At 43.2% G+C, this 12,201-nt stretch overlaps 1 protein-coding gene across 7 annotated transcripts in view; it reads right to left on the reverse strand.

Annotated features, from left to right (window-relative positions):
* MORC2 (MORC family CW-type zinc finger 2) overlaps positions 1 to 12,201 on the reverse strand; it is a 48,780-nt gene that overhangs the window by 21,273 nt on the left and 15,306 nt on the right. For 6 of the 7 annotated variants that reach the window (XR_010348791.1, XM_064392775.1, XM_064392776.1 and 3 more), the window contains exons 5-10: positions 10,185 to 10,275; positions 8,453 to 8,561; positions 7,077 to 7,236; positions 6,884 to 6,995; positions 5,562 to 5,687; positions 1,254 to 1,333 (exon numbers count right to left, since the gene is read on the reverse strand). Coding sequence is in view for 6 of the 7 variants with exons in the window: in XM_064392775.1 (XP_064248845.1) it covers positions 1,254 to 1,333; positions 5,562 to 5,687; positions 6,884 to 6,995; positions 7,077 to 7,236; positions 8,453 to 8,561; positions 10,185 to 10,275 (678 nt within the window). In the remaining variant the exon portion in view is untranslated. Of the gene's footprint in view, positions 1 to 1,253; positions 1,334 to 5,561; positions 5,688 to 6,883; positions 6,996 to 7,076; positions 7,237 to 8,452; positions 8,562 to 10,180; positions 10,276 to 12,201 lie in introns of those variants that run through there. The other variant, XM_064392780.1, reaches the window with a different exon arrangement.

The following is a 12,201-nucleotide window of genomic DNA, read 5'->3' on the forward strand; positions in this document are numbered from 1 at the left end:
TGATGGAAATATGTGTCATTTTATGGCCAATGGGACCTGTTCTCAGCACTGGGACAACAATGGACACCATTTTTCAGTGCCATACACTAAGCTCCACTATTAAGTATCATTAAAGCCTCACAGACTGCTTCAGGGGAGAAGCTTCTCTAAATCCTGCTCTTTGCATCTTCTTGAAAAGCAATGGGAGTGTGTGCTCAAGACCTGCCCTAGCTATAGGGGTCAATGTAAAAATAAATTCACCTATGAGGATTGAGGCACACAACAAAATCTGCTTAAGCTTCATCTTACCAAGTCTATCTTGCCAGGCTGTACTTCCTAAAGGAGGAACAGAGAGCATGGCAATTTACATCATTTCACTCTGCTCCTTTTCTCTGGGGCAAGGTCACAATCACACTGCTCTCTGTGATGCTGTACAGGCTGAATACAGCACCATCCCTTGTATATATGACCTGCAGCCACACACAGACATGCCCAAAGCAGCTCTGATACAGGGACAGAGGACACATGCCTCCAAGTGATTTATGTAGTTGATTTATGAAACCTATAAGAAGATACAGGTCATAAATCGCTTACAACTTCAAGATTCTGCCTTCACTATGGTATTTTTGCATCAAGGGTTAGGGAGGGACACTGCTTTTTGTGTTAAATTTCTGGACATCTAATGCAGTTATAATACAGTTTAATGCTGTATTTATATGCTTGTGTGATTGCTATATGCTGAATATCCAATTATTACAAACTAAGTTTTCCCTGAGGATTACAGGACTTAACAGGAAAGGAAGATTAGATGGGCAAAAGGTATGCCTAGAAGGGTTAAAACCAAACAAACTAGGGCTCCCTTTTATACCCAGACCAATCCCTTTTTACATTAAGTGACAGAATAAAAATCTACTTTTTAACTGCCTTAACAGGAAAGGTGCAAAATGAAAACACAACCAAAAGCTCATAATATCTTAAAGGTGAGAGAAGAACTGCAGGATGACAGGGGTCAGCCAGGCTTCTGCTGGAGTGGGGGCAAACTGCTGGGACTCCAAGGGTTATCCTGTACATCTGCTACTCAGATGAAATGGTCTCTGGGAACAATGTACATTCCTTCCATTGCATGAACATAAGTCTGTGTCATCTGCAGTTGCTGCAATAATTCAATTCCTGAGCAATTCCAGTGATCCCAGAAGCAGCCAACCCCAGGTCACACCAATCAAGGGTTTAGTCCTCCCCTTAGTAACAAATGAAAGCGTACCCTGATGACTTACCTATCCTCGCCATGTGCTCTGCTTTCTTCACCTCTTGCTCTGCACGGGTCTTGAAACGGTTTGAAGTGTATTTGTACATCCTGTGATGATCAAAATTTATTAATCAGCAAACTCAGCAATAAGGTCAAACTAAAATTTCATCACTGCATGAGAGAACAAGGTCCCCACATGCTACTCCACTCCTCCCAACAGATTCAATAAATGGAGGAGGTTTACATATCATCAACTGGACGTTTTTGGATGAAGCTAAGCAAAATATTTTCAAGTCAGCGATGTTTTAGTAGTAGCTCCAACCACAATATACTCTCTTCTTCTGCATTAAGAAGTGGTGGTGAAATATATCCAAATTCTTGTAGCAAATCTCAAGACTTAGAGAAATAATTTCTTCAGAAGTAAAAAGGAGGAGTGAATATATATGGAAAGCTTCTCGAAACCCTCCTACCACAGCTAAATAACCTTTCCTGTAAACAGCTGTCCACAGGTGCAGTCTGACAGGGCCATCGCACACAGGGCTATCTCAAAGCAGAACAACAGTTTGATCAGAACTTCAAGACACTTCTGTATGTTTTGTATCTGACTCATAACCTTGTAAATTGTGCTGGAGATGGAGCAGCTTGTTTCACCTTCCCTGTATGCTAACATGCCAAATACAGATCCAAATTCACTGACTGCTGCAGAGTGAGAGACTGGTGTTTGTGAGGCAGAAGCTCATCAGTGTGTATCACCTCCAAGCACGTCACAAGGAAAAATGACACCTAGGACAAGCAGAGCCTGCAGGAACTCAGATCATCTCAAGACATGAGGTTTTGGATATACCAAGAGAGGAAAATCCCATCCCAAATGGATGGGATTAACTTTTTCAGTATTTAGCTAAACAAAAGCCATTAAAAATGCTGTTTTTACAGAGAGGCAAAAACACATGGGGATGTAACACTTGACTGACTAATTGATTGGAATCACACTTAGATCCTAATGAGCGACAAAATTCCCCCCAGATGGCAGATAAACTGTCAGGATTCAGAAGAAACAACCTTGTATTTATGAAAAGCTTTGTTTAGGTTTGTTTCTGTGGGTGAGCACACACGGTCCTGACATCAGACATAGTCTCACCAACAGGAATCCCTTGATCCTAAATCTAAAAAATTAATACCACAAGCACAGTTCCCGGAAATACATTTTGCTAAACTCATCTTCTGGTATTTGTAAGGATTTCCTCCCTGGGGAAAAAGCAGGTGAGTGCTAAGACTTCCAGAAATCACAGTTGGTGATTTCATCATGTCAGGAGCTAAAGAGTCAGGATTTTGGTGGCATCATCTCTAACCTATGTAAGGTTAGATGAAAGCTATCTGGGGCCGGGAGACAGCACACTTTGAAAGCCAGGCTGCTTTCAACATGTTGGCATAACTACACTACTTCACCCACACCTGCCTGACTTCTAAGGCAAAAATAAAAAGACAGAGAAGCAGGTGAAGCTGAATTATCCCCCCATGCCCAGCTCAGCAGGCGGGGCAGCACTTGGCGGGACCGTAGCGACAGCACTCCTTTGCTGTAGGGAGCACTGTAAGCAACTGTTGGGTGTCCTAGATGATGGTACCGTGAACCATCATGACCTTCAAGACTCTCATTCCAACTGCCTTGGAGTGCCCTCATGGAAGCACAAGCCTTACATGTGGCCTGGCTATTTCTACCTGCACAGCCCATATTGCTAAACAAGCTCCAACAGGTACTGGGGAAGAGATGGAAGCAATCCTTCAGGAGACACAGGCCACTCCCAGGGAAGCTGGGAATGTGGTAACACAACCACAAAGGCTGGTGAAGGATCCACACAAAACCATCCAGCCTCTGCCACCACAACATTATCAGCTCCAGAAAGATGAGGGGAAGGCTCTCCCACAGAAACATGGGTGGTGACAAACAGAAAACTAGTGTCCTGCTCAGGTGATGCAGTGCTATTCCTGAAAAACAGTGCAAGGGCTGCAAAATCTTTTTTTCAGTAAAGGCACTTACATACCCTAAATCCACAGTGGATTTCCATACATTGTCCTCTAACACCAACACCAGAACCTACAGACAAGCCATTGTACAGGCTTTTCCCTCAGAGATAAAGACAACCTGACGGACAGCAGGAAGGAGCCCCCTCTGATAGAAAAGAGCCCTTCAGATGTCTCAGACAAGCACACCGGCTACTCAGGCTGTAAGGCAGCAGCACCTCCACTATCTGCTCCCCATCCCTTTGCTTGACCAGGAAGGTTCAGCATTTACCTGGCCCAGGCTACTGGGCCAGAAGCACAGCCAATGCTGAAGAGCTGAGCATCACTGCTACATCAGCTGACCCCAAAGGAGCACCATAATGGAGGTCCCTTCCCCCGTGCACTCACACACAAAACAGTGCTGGCACAAATGCAAGGGATTAACCCAGTATTAACCTGCAGAGCACTCAAAGCCTAGTAGATAAATGAGGATGGTGAGCTCTGGCTTCAGCTCTAAAGGGAAAGTGAGGGCATAAGTGACCCTTTTCAGCAGGTTCAGGGAGAGAAATGTAAAAAAACCCTACAGCTATGGTAGTAAAAGCAAAGTAACCACTTTCAGAATGGACTGATTTACTGGTTTTCCCTTTAGAAAGAACCACCCAAGGCAGATTTGAGCTCTCCTGACGAAAAAAACAGCTTCCTCAACCTGCCAAGGGCACAGCATGGCATCTACCCCAAGAACAGTGCTGGCTCTCAGAACCCACAGTAAAGGCTTTGATGGCTTGTCCTTCTTCTAGAGCCCAAAGCCAGCATTGGGAAGTCCAGACAGAAGGGAGGAGTCTGGACACTCTCCAGAGAGGCCCAAAAAAGCCACAATAATTGCCACAAGACTGAGAAGATTTACACTGTGCTCTGCAGGAAGGCGTTGCAGTCTTTACTGATCTGTTGCAGGAATGGGGATTTTAAATGTAGATGTCTTTACAATGTTCAGGAATTTGCATTGGCCTATCACTCTAAGCAGATCTACAGGAGTCTGCTCAGATGTGGCACAAGCAGATCTGTGAGATACACTTGGCATCAGCACACATCAGCTTGGGGCTCCTTAGAATAGACTACTGACCACTTGAAGAAGACACTGAGGTAGATGAACATCTGGGGTGACCTGGGACACCTAATATTGTCATGATGCTAGGCAGCATCACCCACAATGATGGCATCTTGTTTATGAGTCTCACAAGAAGCTTGTCTCTGATGAGATAAAAATCTGTGTCCTCCCCTGGTTTCTCTCCCTAGTACTTCTGATGGACTACAGCACAAGCAGAAGCAGCACAAGGCCCTCCCATGTAGATAAAACATAGTCAAAAATACAGAAATCCAGAGATTCTCTACCCAGTAAATCAGGATTTACAGTGGCAAGTTCCCTGCCTTCTACAGGGGAACAACTGGCCTGGCCAGCATGAGGAGCAGTGGGTGTAACACTTTTATTTTGGTCAGGTTTCTGATACCATTTCACACAATCTCATGTAAGGAGCTGAGGAAGCCAAAGTTAAAAACCAACCAGGCTCTTCAGGCACTAACAATGGTGTAACATTGGCCTATGGCTGCTAACAGTGCCTAGTAGGCTGAGAATGAGCCCAAAATGCTATACTAAAAAACCCACAAATACTCTACAAAATTATTACTATTTGATTCAAATAAATTTTGCCAGGGTATGTAGAATGCAGACTGTGTGCTCCCAGAGAGAGTCTGCCTCAAGCAGACTGAAATACAGGTTTCCCTTTCCCATCCCATCCCAGTAACCTTTTCCAGTCTCTATTCTGCCAACTGACAGCACACCCCAGCTCACTGTCACATTTTTTGTTTAAGGAAATCTAAAAGGAATATAGGGAAAGCTTTTTCTCAATCTCTATTCAAACCTGGATTAGCTACATATAAAAGCAACTGTTTCAAAGCACTCAGTCTAGCTTCTTTTTGAAAATAATCTTAACACCCACCATATGCATTTCCTTCTTCTGCTCAAAAACAACAACATAGTTACCCAACAGTTTTGTGTGAATATGGCATTACATACAACAAGGATCTTAATTTCTTTGTTTGCTCTGAAAGGGAGCCAAATTGCACCAATGACTCATGCAATTTTCAAAGGCATTTGATTTTTCCATTATGTATCTCTCTTCCCATTATGTCAACAGCACATGCCATTCTCTTATGGTCTGATTCTGTGGCGTTAAGGTTAGGAATGGAATTATGCAGGATACACCTGGAGAGCAAAACACTACATCTTTTCTCTAACTCCAAATGGTCCCACACACCCACATATCTTGGATCCAACACTTACCTTGGCTTGTAGAGGCAGCATGAGAGTCGTTTGGTTTGTACTTTGTGTCCATTGATGAAGATCCTCATCCTGGGATCAATGTAAAGCACAGCAGCATAGGCACGGAAGGAGCGGCGCTCCGGCTTGCTGCAAGAGAGCCATCTACTTCAGAATATGCCCAAGAGATACCCTTAGCAAAACAGACAGATGAAAGAAAAGGTCTCTCTGTTTTAATTACCATGAAGCTACATTAAGTAAAGCTTTTCTTTAACGTTTTTTCTACTTATGTCTTCTCCAGACTCTTTGTTGAACTGTACATCACAACTACTGCTACAAGACACTGATACTCATGTTACTGCAACCTGAAGAGGGAGTTTGAATACATCTGGATAATAATGGCCAAATCTATAAACTGGACTATTTAACACTAAAAGGATGCCCACCAACCAAAGTGTTTCCATCCTTCAGTGAGTCAGTGGTATACTGCCACAGAACCTGCACTACTCACTGACACACATGGTACCACAACATCCGAAAGAAGAGGCAGTGATCAGTGGAAATCATGCTTGCCTTACAAACAGGCATTAAAGATACTGAGATCCCTTGGAGGGCCCCAAGGAATTTGCTCAGTAACATCACTCTAATACATAGAGCTGCTTTACAGGGTCTGAAACTTCCTATGGAAAATTCAACTACTGCAGGGAAAGAGCATGTAATCTCATCAAAAAGGTAAAGCTTGCTAGGTGTGCCCACGGAGCTCTGGGACATTCGGCTCATTTCAGCTCAGTTTTTTGTTTTCAGGCTACAGGTGATCAACTCAGCAAACATTCAGCTCTCTCTAAACAGCAGCCTGTGCTCTTCCAGCTGCCCTCTGAGCACATCCTTCTTGCCCCTCTGCAGGAAGAAGTGCTCCCTGCTCCCTGACAGATGTGATGATACACCCCACCTGCCTTCCATATTATCCACCTACAGAGGCTGATCTGCGCAGCACCTCATGTTTTGCCACAAAACTGAACAGCAATTTGGGAGCATTCTGATGAAAGCATCTTTGACAGGTATAGAAAATTAAGGCTCCTTTTTTATGGTGCCTAAAGGACAGTGAGTCTTCTTAGCTAATGGCTAAGCTGAGATCAGCCATTGCAGGCATTCACCCCAAACACAGCCACAACACCCATGGGCTGACACACACATGAACCCCAAAATACTTAAGAACAAAGTACAGATCTTTTAAATTCTCTAATTCACTACAAAAAGAGAATTTAAAAAAAAAAATCCATGCACACAGTATATAGCCATACCCTACACCAAATTTGATCAGGGCCTGTTACACCAGTCACACTTACGTTCCCTCTGGGGGTGTTTCTGCCATCTGAATATCTTGAGGGTCAGAAGTCACATCCAGCTCTGGCTCTCCATTATCCATTAGTTTGAGGTTAAAGATGATCACCAGGGTGCCTGAGCAAGTAACAAGTCAGCCAGGTGAATCCCAACCAAACCCCAAATACCTCACTTGTGACCTGCACCATCCGCATGTACCTTTCTCACCACGTATCTTATTGAACTGGTCCATCACTTCCCGTTCTGATTTGAAAGGGGAATACTTGTAAATGAGCTCTGTCTCGATAGCAAATTTCTCCATGTTGTCCGTCACGGGTTCACAGCTCCGTGCGTTCCAGGTGGGCAGGGGAACGATGACCTGCAAATCCCATTGTATTGAGAGTGACTCAGGCTCTCCCACTCCAGTCAGCCCCTCCTGCAGGTCATGGTCCAGTGACTTACCCCTCCTGACAGCCCCCTAAGTCACCATGAGAGCCCTTTCCAGCTCTTCAGTAGTTCGCATGTCTGTCAAATGCTCACAGACCCTCTCTGCCAGCCTCTGAGTTGCCTTCTTAAAATACCAGTCTCAGAGTGAACCATTCGCAAGTCGCATTAGCACTGGCTACTCACACACTCAATGGCTTTTGTTGCCCTTTTCATGTAGCAATTTTCATAATACTAAAAAATCCACTTTGGCTTAATTCCTCTCTTGAATTCGAACATCCTTCACTCATATTTATCCTGATCTCAGTCTTTGATTTTTTTAAAGGATGCTAGCAAGGTGGTTTCTCCCATTTAGAGTAAAAATATAGACAGAATTATAAACTGCAGCTGCACATCAATGACACAAACCCCATCCTAGAATTGTGGTCAAGCCAAAAAAGTAGCCAAAGCTGCTGTGGCAATTAGACTTACTTTACTCTTCCCAATCTGCTTCAGTCATGGGCTGGCTACCAGCATGCACTGCCCCTCCCCAGCTGATCTGCACAGGTCCCTTCGATCCCTCCCTCATACTACAAGATGCTTTCTGAGATGCCATCCCAGTGCAAATTTAAATTATCAACCCTTCCTGGAACAACAATGCCTGAGTTATCTATTAAAATATGCAAGTTTTTCATAGGTAGAACTACACTGACTTTTTATTAAAAATCAAAAATATCTGTAAGAAGACACACCTGCAGTTAATGACCCGTGGGTAGCAACTTCACTTTTTCATTAAACACTTTTAATTCTCTACACAAAATCAAATCAGCACAGTAAAATTAAATACATTTCAAACTCAAATTTTGTGGGAAAAGGAAAATGCAACATGTCTGGGCATGTCCTGAACTCAGCATAAGCACACCTTTAAGTGACTGAAATAAGCCCTCCAAACTTGCTCTACTCTAGAGAGACTTCTGAATTAGAATTAAAACAAAAAGGGAAAAAAATTGTTGACTTTGCAGAAGCCCTACAGCATAATGCCAAAAGAAAGCCTTACACTGATCCCACCAGAGTCACAAACAGCCCTGACACAGACTCTTCTGTGAGAGCTGGGCAAGTTCAGATGAGGCAGCATTCACTATATTAGTTCATTACAAGAAGCACATGCAAACCTCGTCAATGCCTTCTTCCTCATGGAACGTCCGTGATAAAAGGAGGCAAGTCATGGTGTTATCTTTCTTTGTGAACAGGATAAAATCCTTCCCAATCCGCATGGAACCCCTGTACGGAGAGGTCAAACTGTGTGTTACATCTGATGCACCATACTGTTCAGAATGCAGGCCACATTAATGAGCTTTCTTCCCATTATGTTCAGTTATGAGATGCCAAAACCAGGTTAGGCAGGAGGGTTGAAACAGCAACTATCATTTCTCGCTAAACATCTCATTCCTTTCAGAAGGCATATCAATTTGAGCATTTTCACAATGTTTCAAAACATTTAACATCAGTCACAATTAAAAGGTGTACAGCACTGCAGATTCCTACTATGTAGAAAGTTTAAACAAAAATTTTTAAAAAATTAAAAGACAACTGAGACGTAACAATAACCTTCAAATCTCTGAGCAGAAATGTCAGTGTGAAAGCAAGCACATTCTTCATTTCACTGTACCCAGAATCAAGTTTAGCAGTCTGGAGACAGAAAATTCATTTCCTAACCTAACTAAAGCCTTACTGATACTTCAGCTAAGGCAGCTTAGCAGCTTGTTGTCACAAAAAGGGACAGTCCCTTCGTTCTCCCCACTCTCCCATCCCAAACAGTGTCTTTGCATCTTCTCAATCTTCTCTACCAAGTTATCCTGTTACCAAGCTCATCCAAAACAGTCCCTTCGTTCTCCCCACTCTCCTATCCAAAATAGTGTCTTTGCATCTTCTCAATCTTCTCTAACAAGTTATCCTGTTACCAAGCTCATCCAAAACACCTTAACAGGTAACAATTAACATTTCATCAAAAGAAGTATGGGTGTTATGTCAGAGCATTTCTCTTCAGACTGCCTTAAGTCCATACCACAGCAGTTCCACAACCTACCTTTCGCATGTGCTGGGGCTTCAGGCAGCATCTCTCTGATGTAATAAAGTACACCTCTTGCTCAAGGTTAGGAAAGGACAGAGATCTGTCCTGGAAGCATACTGTCAGGATCTGGGATCTGTCCTGCACTGCAGCTAAAAAGATCCCCTAATTTTTCCCCCAGGTTACTGAGTCCCACTGATTTCCCAATGGGATGCATATAATCAAGCCACATGGGTGAGCACAAAGCAGAACAGCTGGAGTAAGTCACAAAGCCCTGTAACTTTTCCAAAGACACAGCAAACTTCTTCCTCTTTCCTAGCAAATCCACTCCAACCAGTAGCATTCCTTTCCCACATGTGCTCCTCTGCACTTAATCCTACCCCTCCTCTCATTGCTTCCATCATTCCCCTTCTCCCTGCATTTGTTTGGTTTAAGAACAAAAATAAACGGTTTAAGTCCATCTGCCTTGCACCAGATAACTTTCCTGTTGGGAGGCTGAAGCACTATTTTGCTCAAATTTTACTGCCTGTCTGCAACAGGGAGATGACCATTTTGTTTCCAGCTCTTCCATCATTTTCCCCAAGCTCTAACGCTCTGCCTTATGCAAGCATAGTCCCAAATCACTGTTGTCAGCTGTACAGAGCCTTCTTGGCCACTGGAAAACTACAACAGATGTTGAGAGAGCTCCTGTCTACCAAACCAGGGAATCTTAGAGTTCATCTGCTTTTTTTTTTTTTTTTCTGGGAAAAAAGCTATACACCTCTGAACAAAAAGTACATTGATCACCTAGACTACGACCTCCCCAGCCTCAGCAGGCTGGCTCTCGTTGTACCTACGATTTCAAGCCGTTCCCATACTGCCCGATTTGAGTGGACTCAGGTGATCGCTTGGCTGATTTACCAAACTGGATAACACTGGCAGCTTCATCTGCAACAAGAGACAGGGAACACAAAAAGCTTATTTCAGTGTACAGACACACACAGACACATCTTTTAGATAAAGAAGGAAGGTAACTCCTTCACCACTGGAAATAGGCCAGAAAAAGAGGCCAGAAGCCCAAGCTGAAGCTGCATCCTGAAGCTGTACCACAGAGCCCTGCGAGATACATGCTGATTGAGGGCACTGATGTTACCAGAAGATTTGTACAGGTGCCTTAATGATGACCAAAAAGGGTTTTGGTTTCAGTCTAGTCCACTGGCCCATGTGAACTGCATGAAGACGTTTCTTTTGGAAAAAAAAAATTCACAAAAATGATCTATTGTGTCCATCACAGTTGTCAATTCTTACAAATTAAGACCCTAGGATACAGTGGGTCTGTTGTATCCCATGTCCCGCTGACACCACACACTTGAGAGCACTGGCACTAGAGCATAAGTCAGGACTATTAAAAAGGTCAGTAATCCAGAATAAACACTCCTATTTCTTCACAGTGCTGAACTGAACACTCTGGTTAATTAAAGCACCAGTAGGACACAAGCTAACTTTGGCAGCAGATTGCTGGACTCCTGGCAGCCAGACAGCTTGGGAGAAAGTCAACACAAGCAGGTCCTACAGCAGTTAGCAGAGGACTTCATTAGCACAGGACAAAATGAAAGGACACAATGGCTTTACAGCTGAGAGGGTCTGTCATTTTTAGTTCCAGCCTTTCTATTGTTCAAGGGATAGACTTTTAACATCATCCCTAGGACAGAACGATTCCTTTCCCTTCCCCCAAGAGATAGTAATCATTTCACCAGAGTTTACTGAAGTTTAATTCCAGAGACAAGGAACACAAAGTGCCTTACTGTGAGGGCTAAAACCAAAAGCATACACAAGCTGTAAGGGAGCACAAGACATCATTCACCCCATCAGGCAACTATGGGGAGGCTGAGCCCATGGACAGGCTAGATTTCAGGATGCAGGAGACTCACACAGGCCTATCAGCATTGACCAGTTTTACAGTAAAATATTCAGTACTAACACCATTGGTCTGACATGACACCACTGAGCTGGTATCAGAACACCATTTTCAGTTGAAACTATATTCAGATTTAAAGACATAAATACAGGAGAACAACTGTGCAAACACCTCACTGCCTCAACTGCAGCTGTTCTCAGTGGAGCTCCACAGCTATTCCAGAAACAGCTTTGGACTGGATAAGAGTACCTCTGCCTTCCCTTCAGACTACTGTAGTATTTTCGAGCCAAAGAAAGAAAACACTGAAATGTCTTGTATTTGAGATCTGGGTAAGGATGTTGGCAATGATGATGATCATCCAATTATTATTACTCTAACTACTATTACTGTGTTATTTTAAAGCCTGGTGAGGAAAGTAGACACGGGATATTAAAAAGAGAAGGACTATTGGAACATTTTTGCTCCACAAACATTTTTCAGTAACTATTTTTAAGAAACTTTTAGAAAGTCTAAAAAGGGTAAAGAGTAATTATCCAAAGCACTTCCCCCCCCAGGAAAGGTTACCAGATGGTTTATCACTCAATGTTGGATGTCTGAAACCACCCTGTTATGACTCTTCTTTCAGGTCAGAGTGACAAAAGTGATGCTGAGCAGAGGGGAATGTGAGGTAGCACCCCTCTCCAGGCTGTCTTTAGGAGAGATTTAATATTTATAACCTCCCAAGAATCAAGACTTTTTTTTTTCAGCTCTTTAAAGGCTCTGGAGGGTGTTTCCACTTAAGGCTATTTTAGTCACCCTATTTTTGTTTCATTGTGCCTCAGAGTTACTGGATTTAAAAAAGCAAAACTCCCCAGCATGAAAAATAGAGAAGGGAGATCTATGCAAAACAAAGAAGAGAAAAAACAAGCTGAAGAAATTCACCCAAGATGGTCAAGATGGCAGGATTTAATTCATTA

The sequence above is a fragment of the Passer domesticus genome, chromosome 17, assembly GCF_036417665.1.
Source record: "Passer domesticus isolate bPasDom1 chromosome 17, bPasDom1.hap1, whole genome shotgun sequence".
Classification (NCBI taxonomy): domain Eukaryota; kingdom Metazoa; phylum Chordata; class Aves; order Passeriformes; family Passeridae; genus Passer; species Passer domesticus.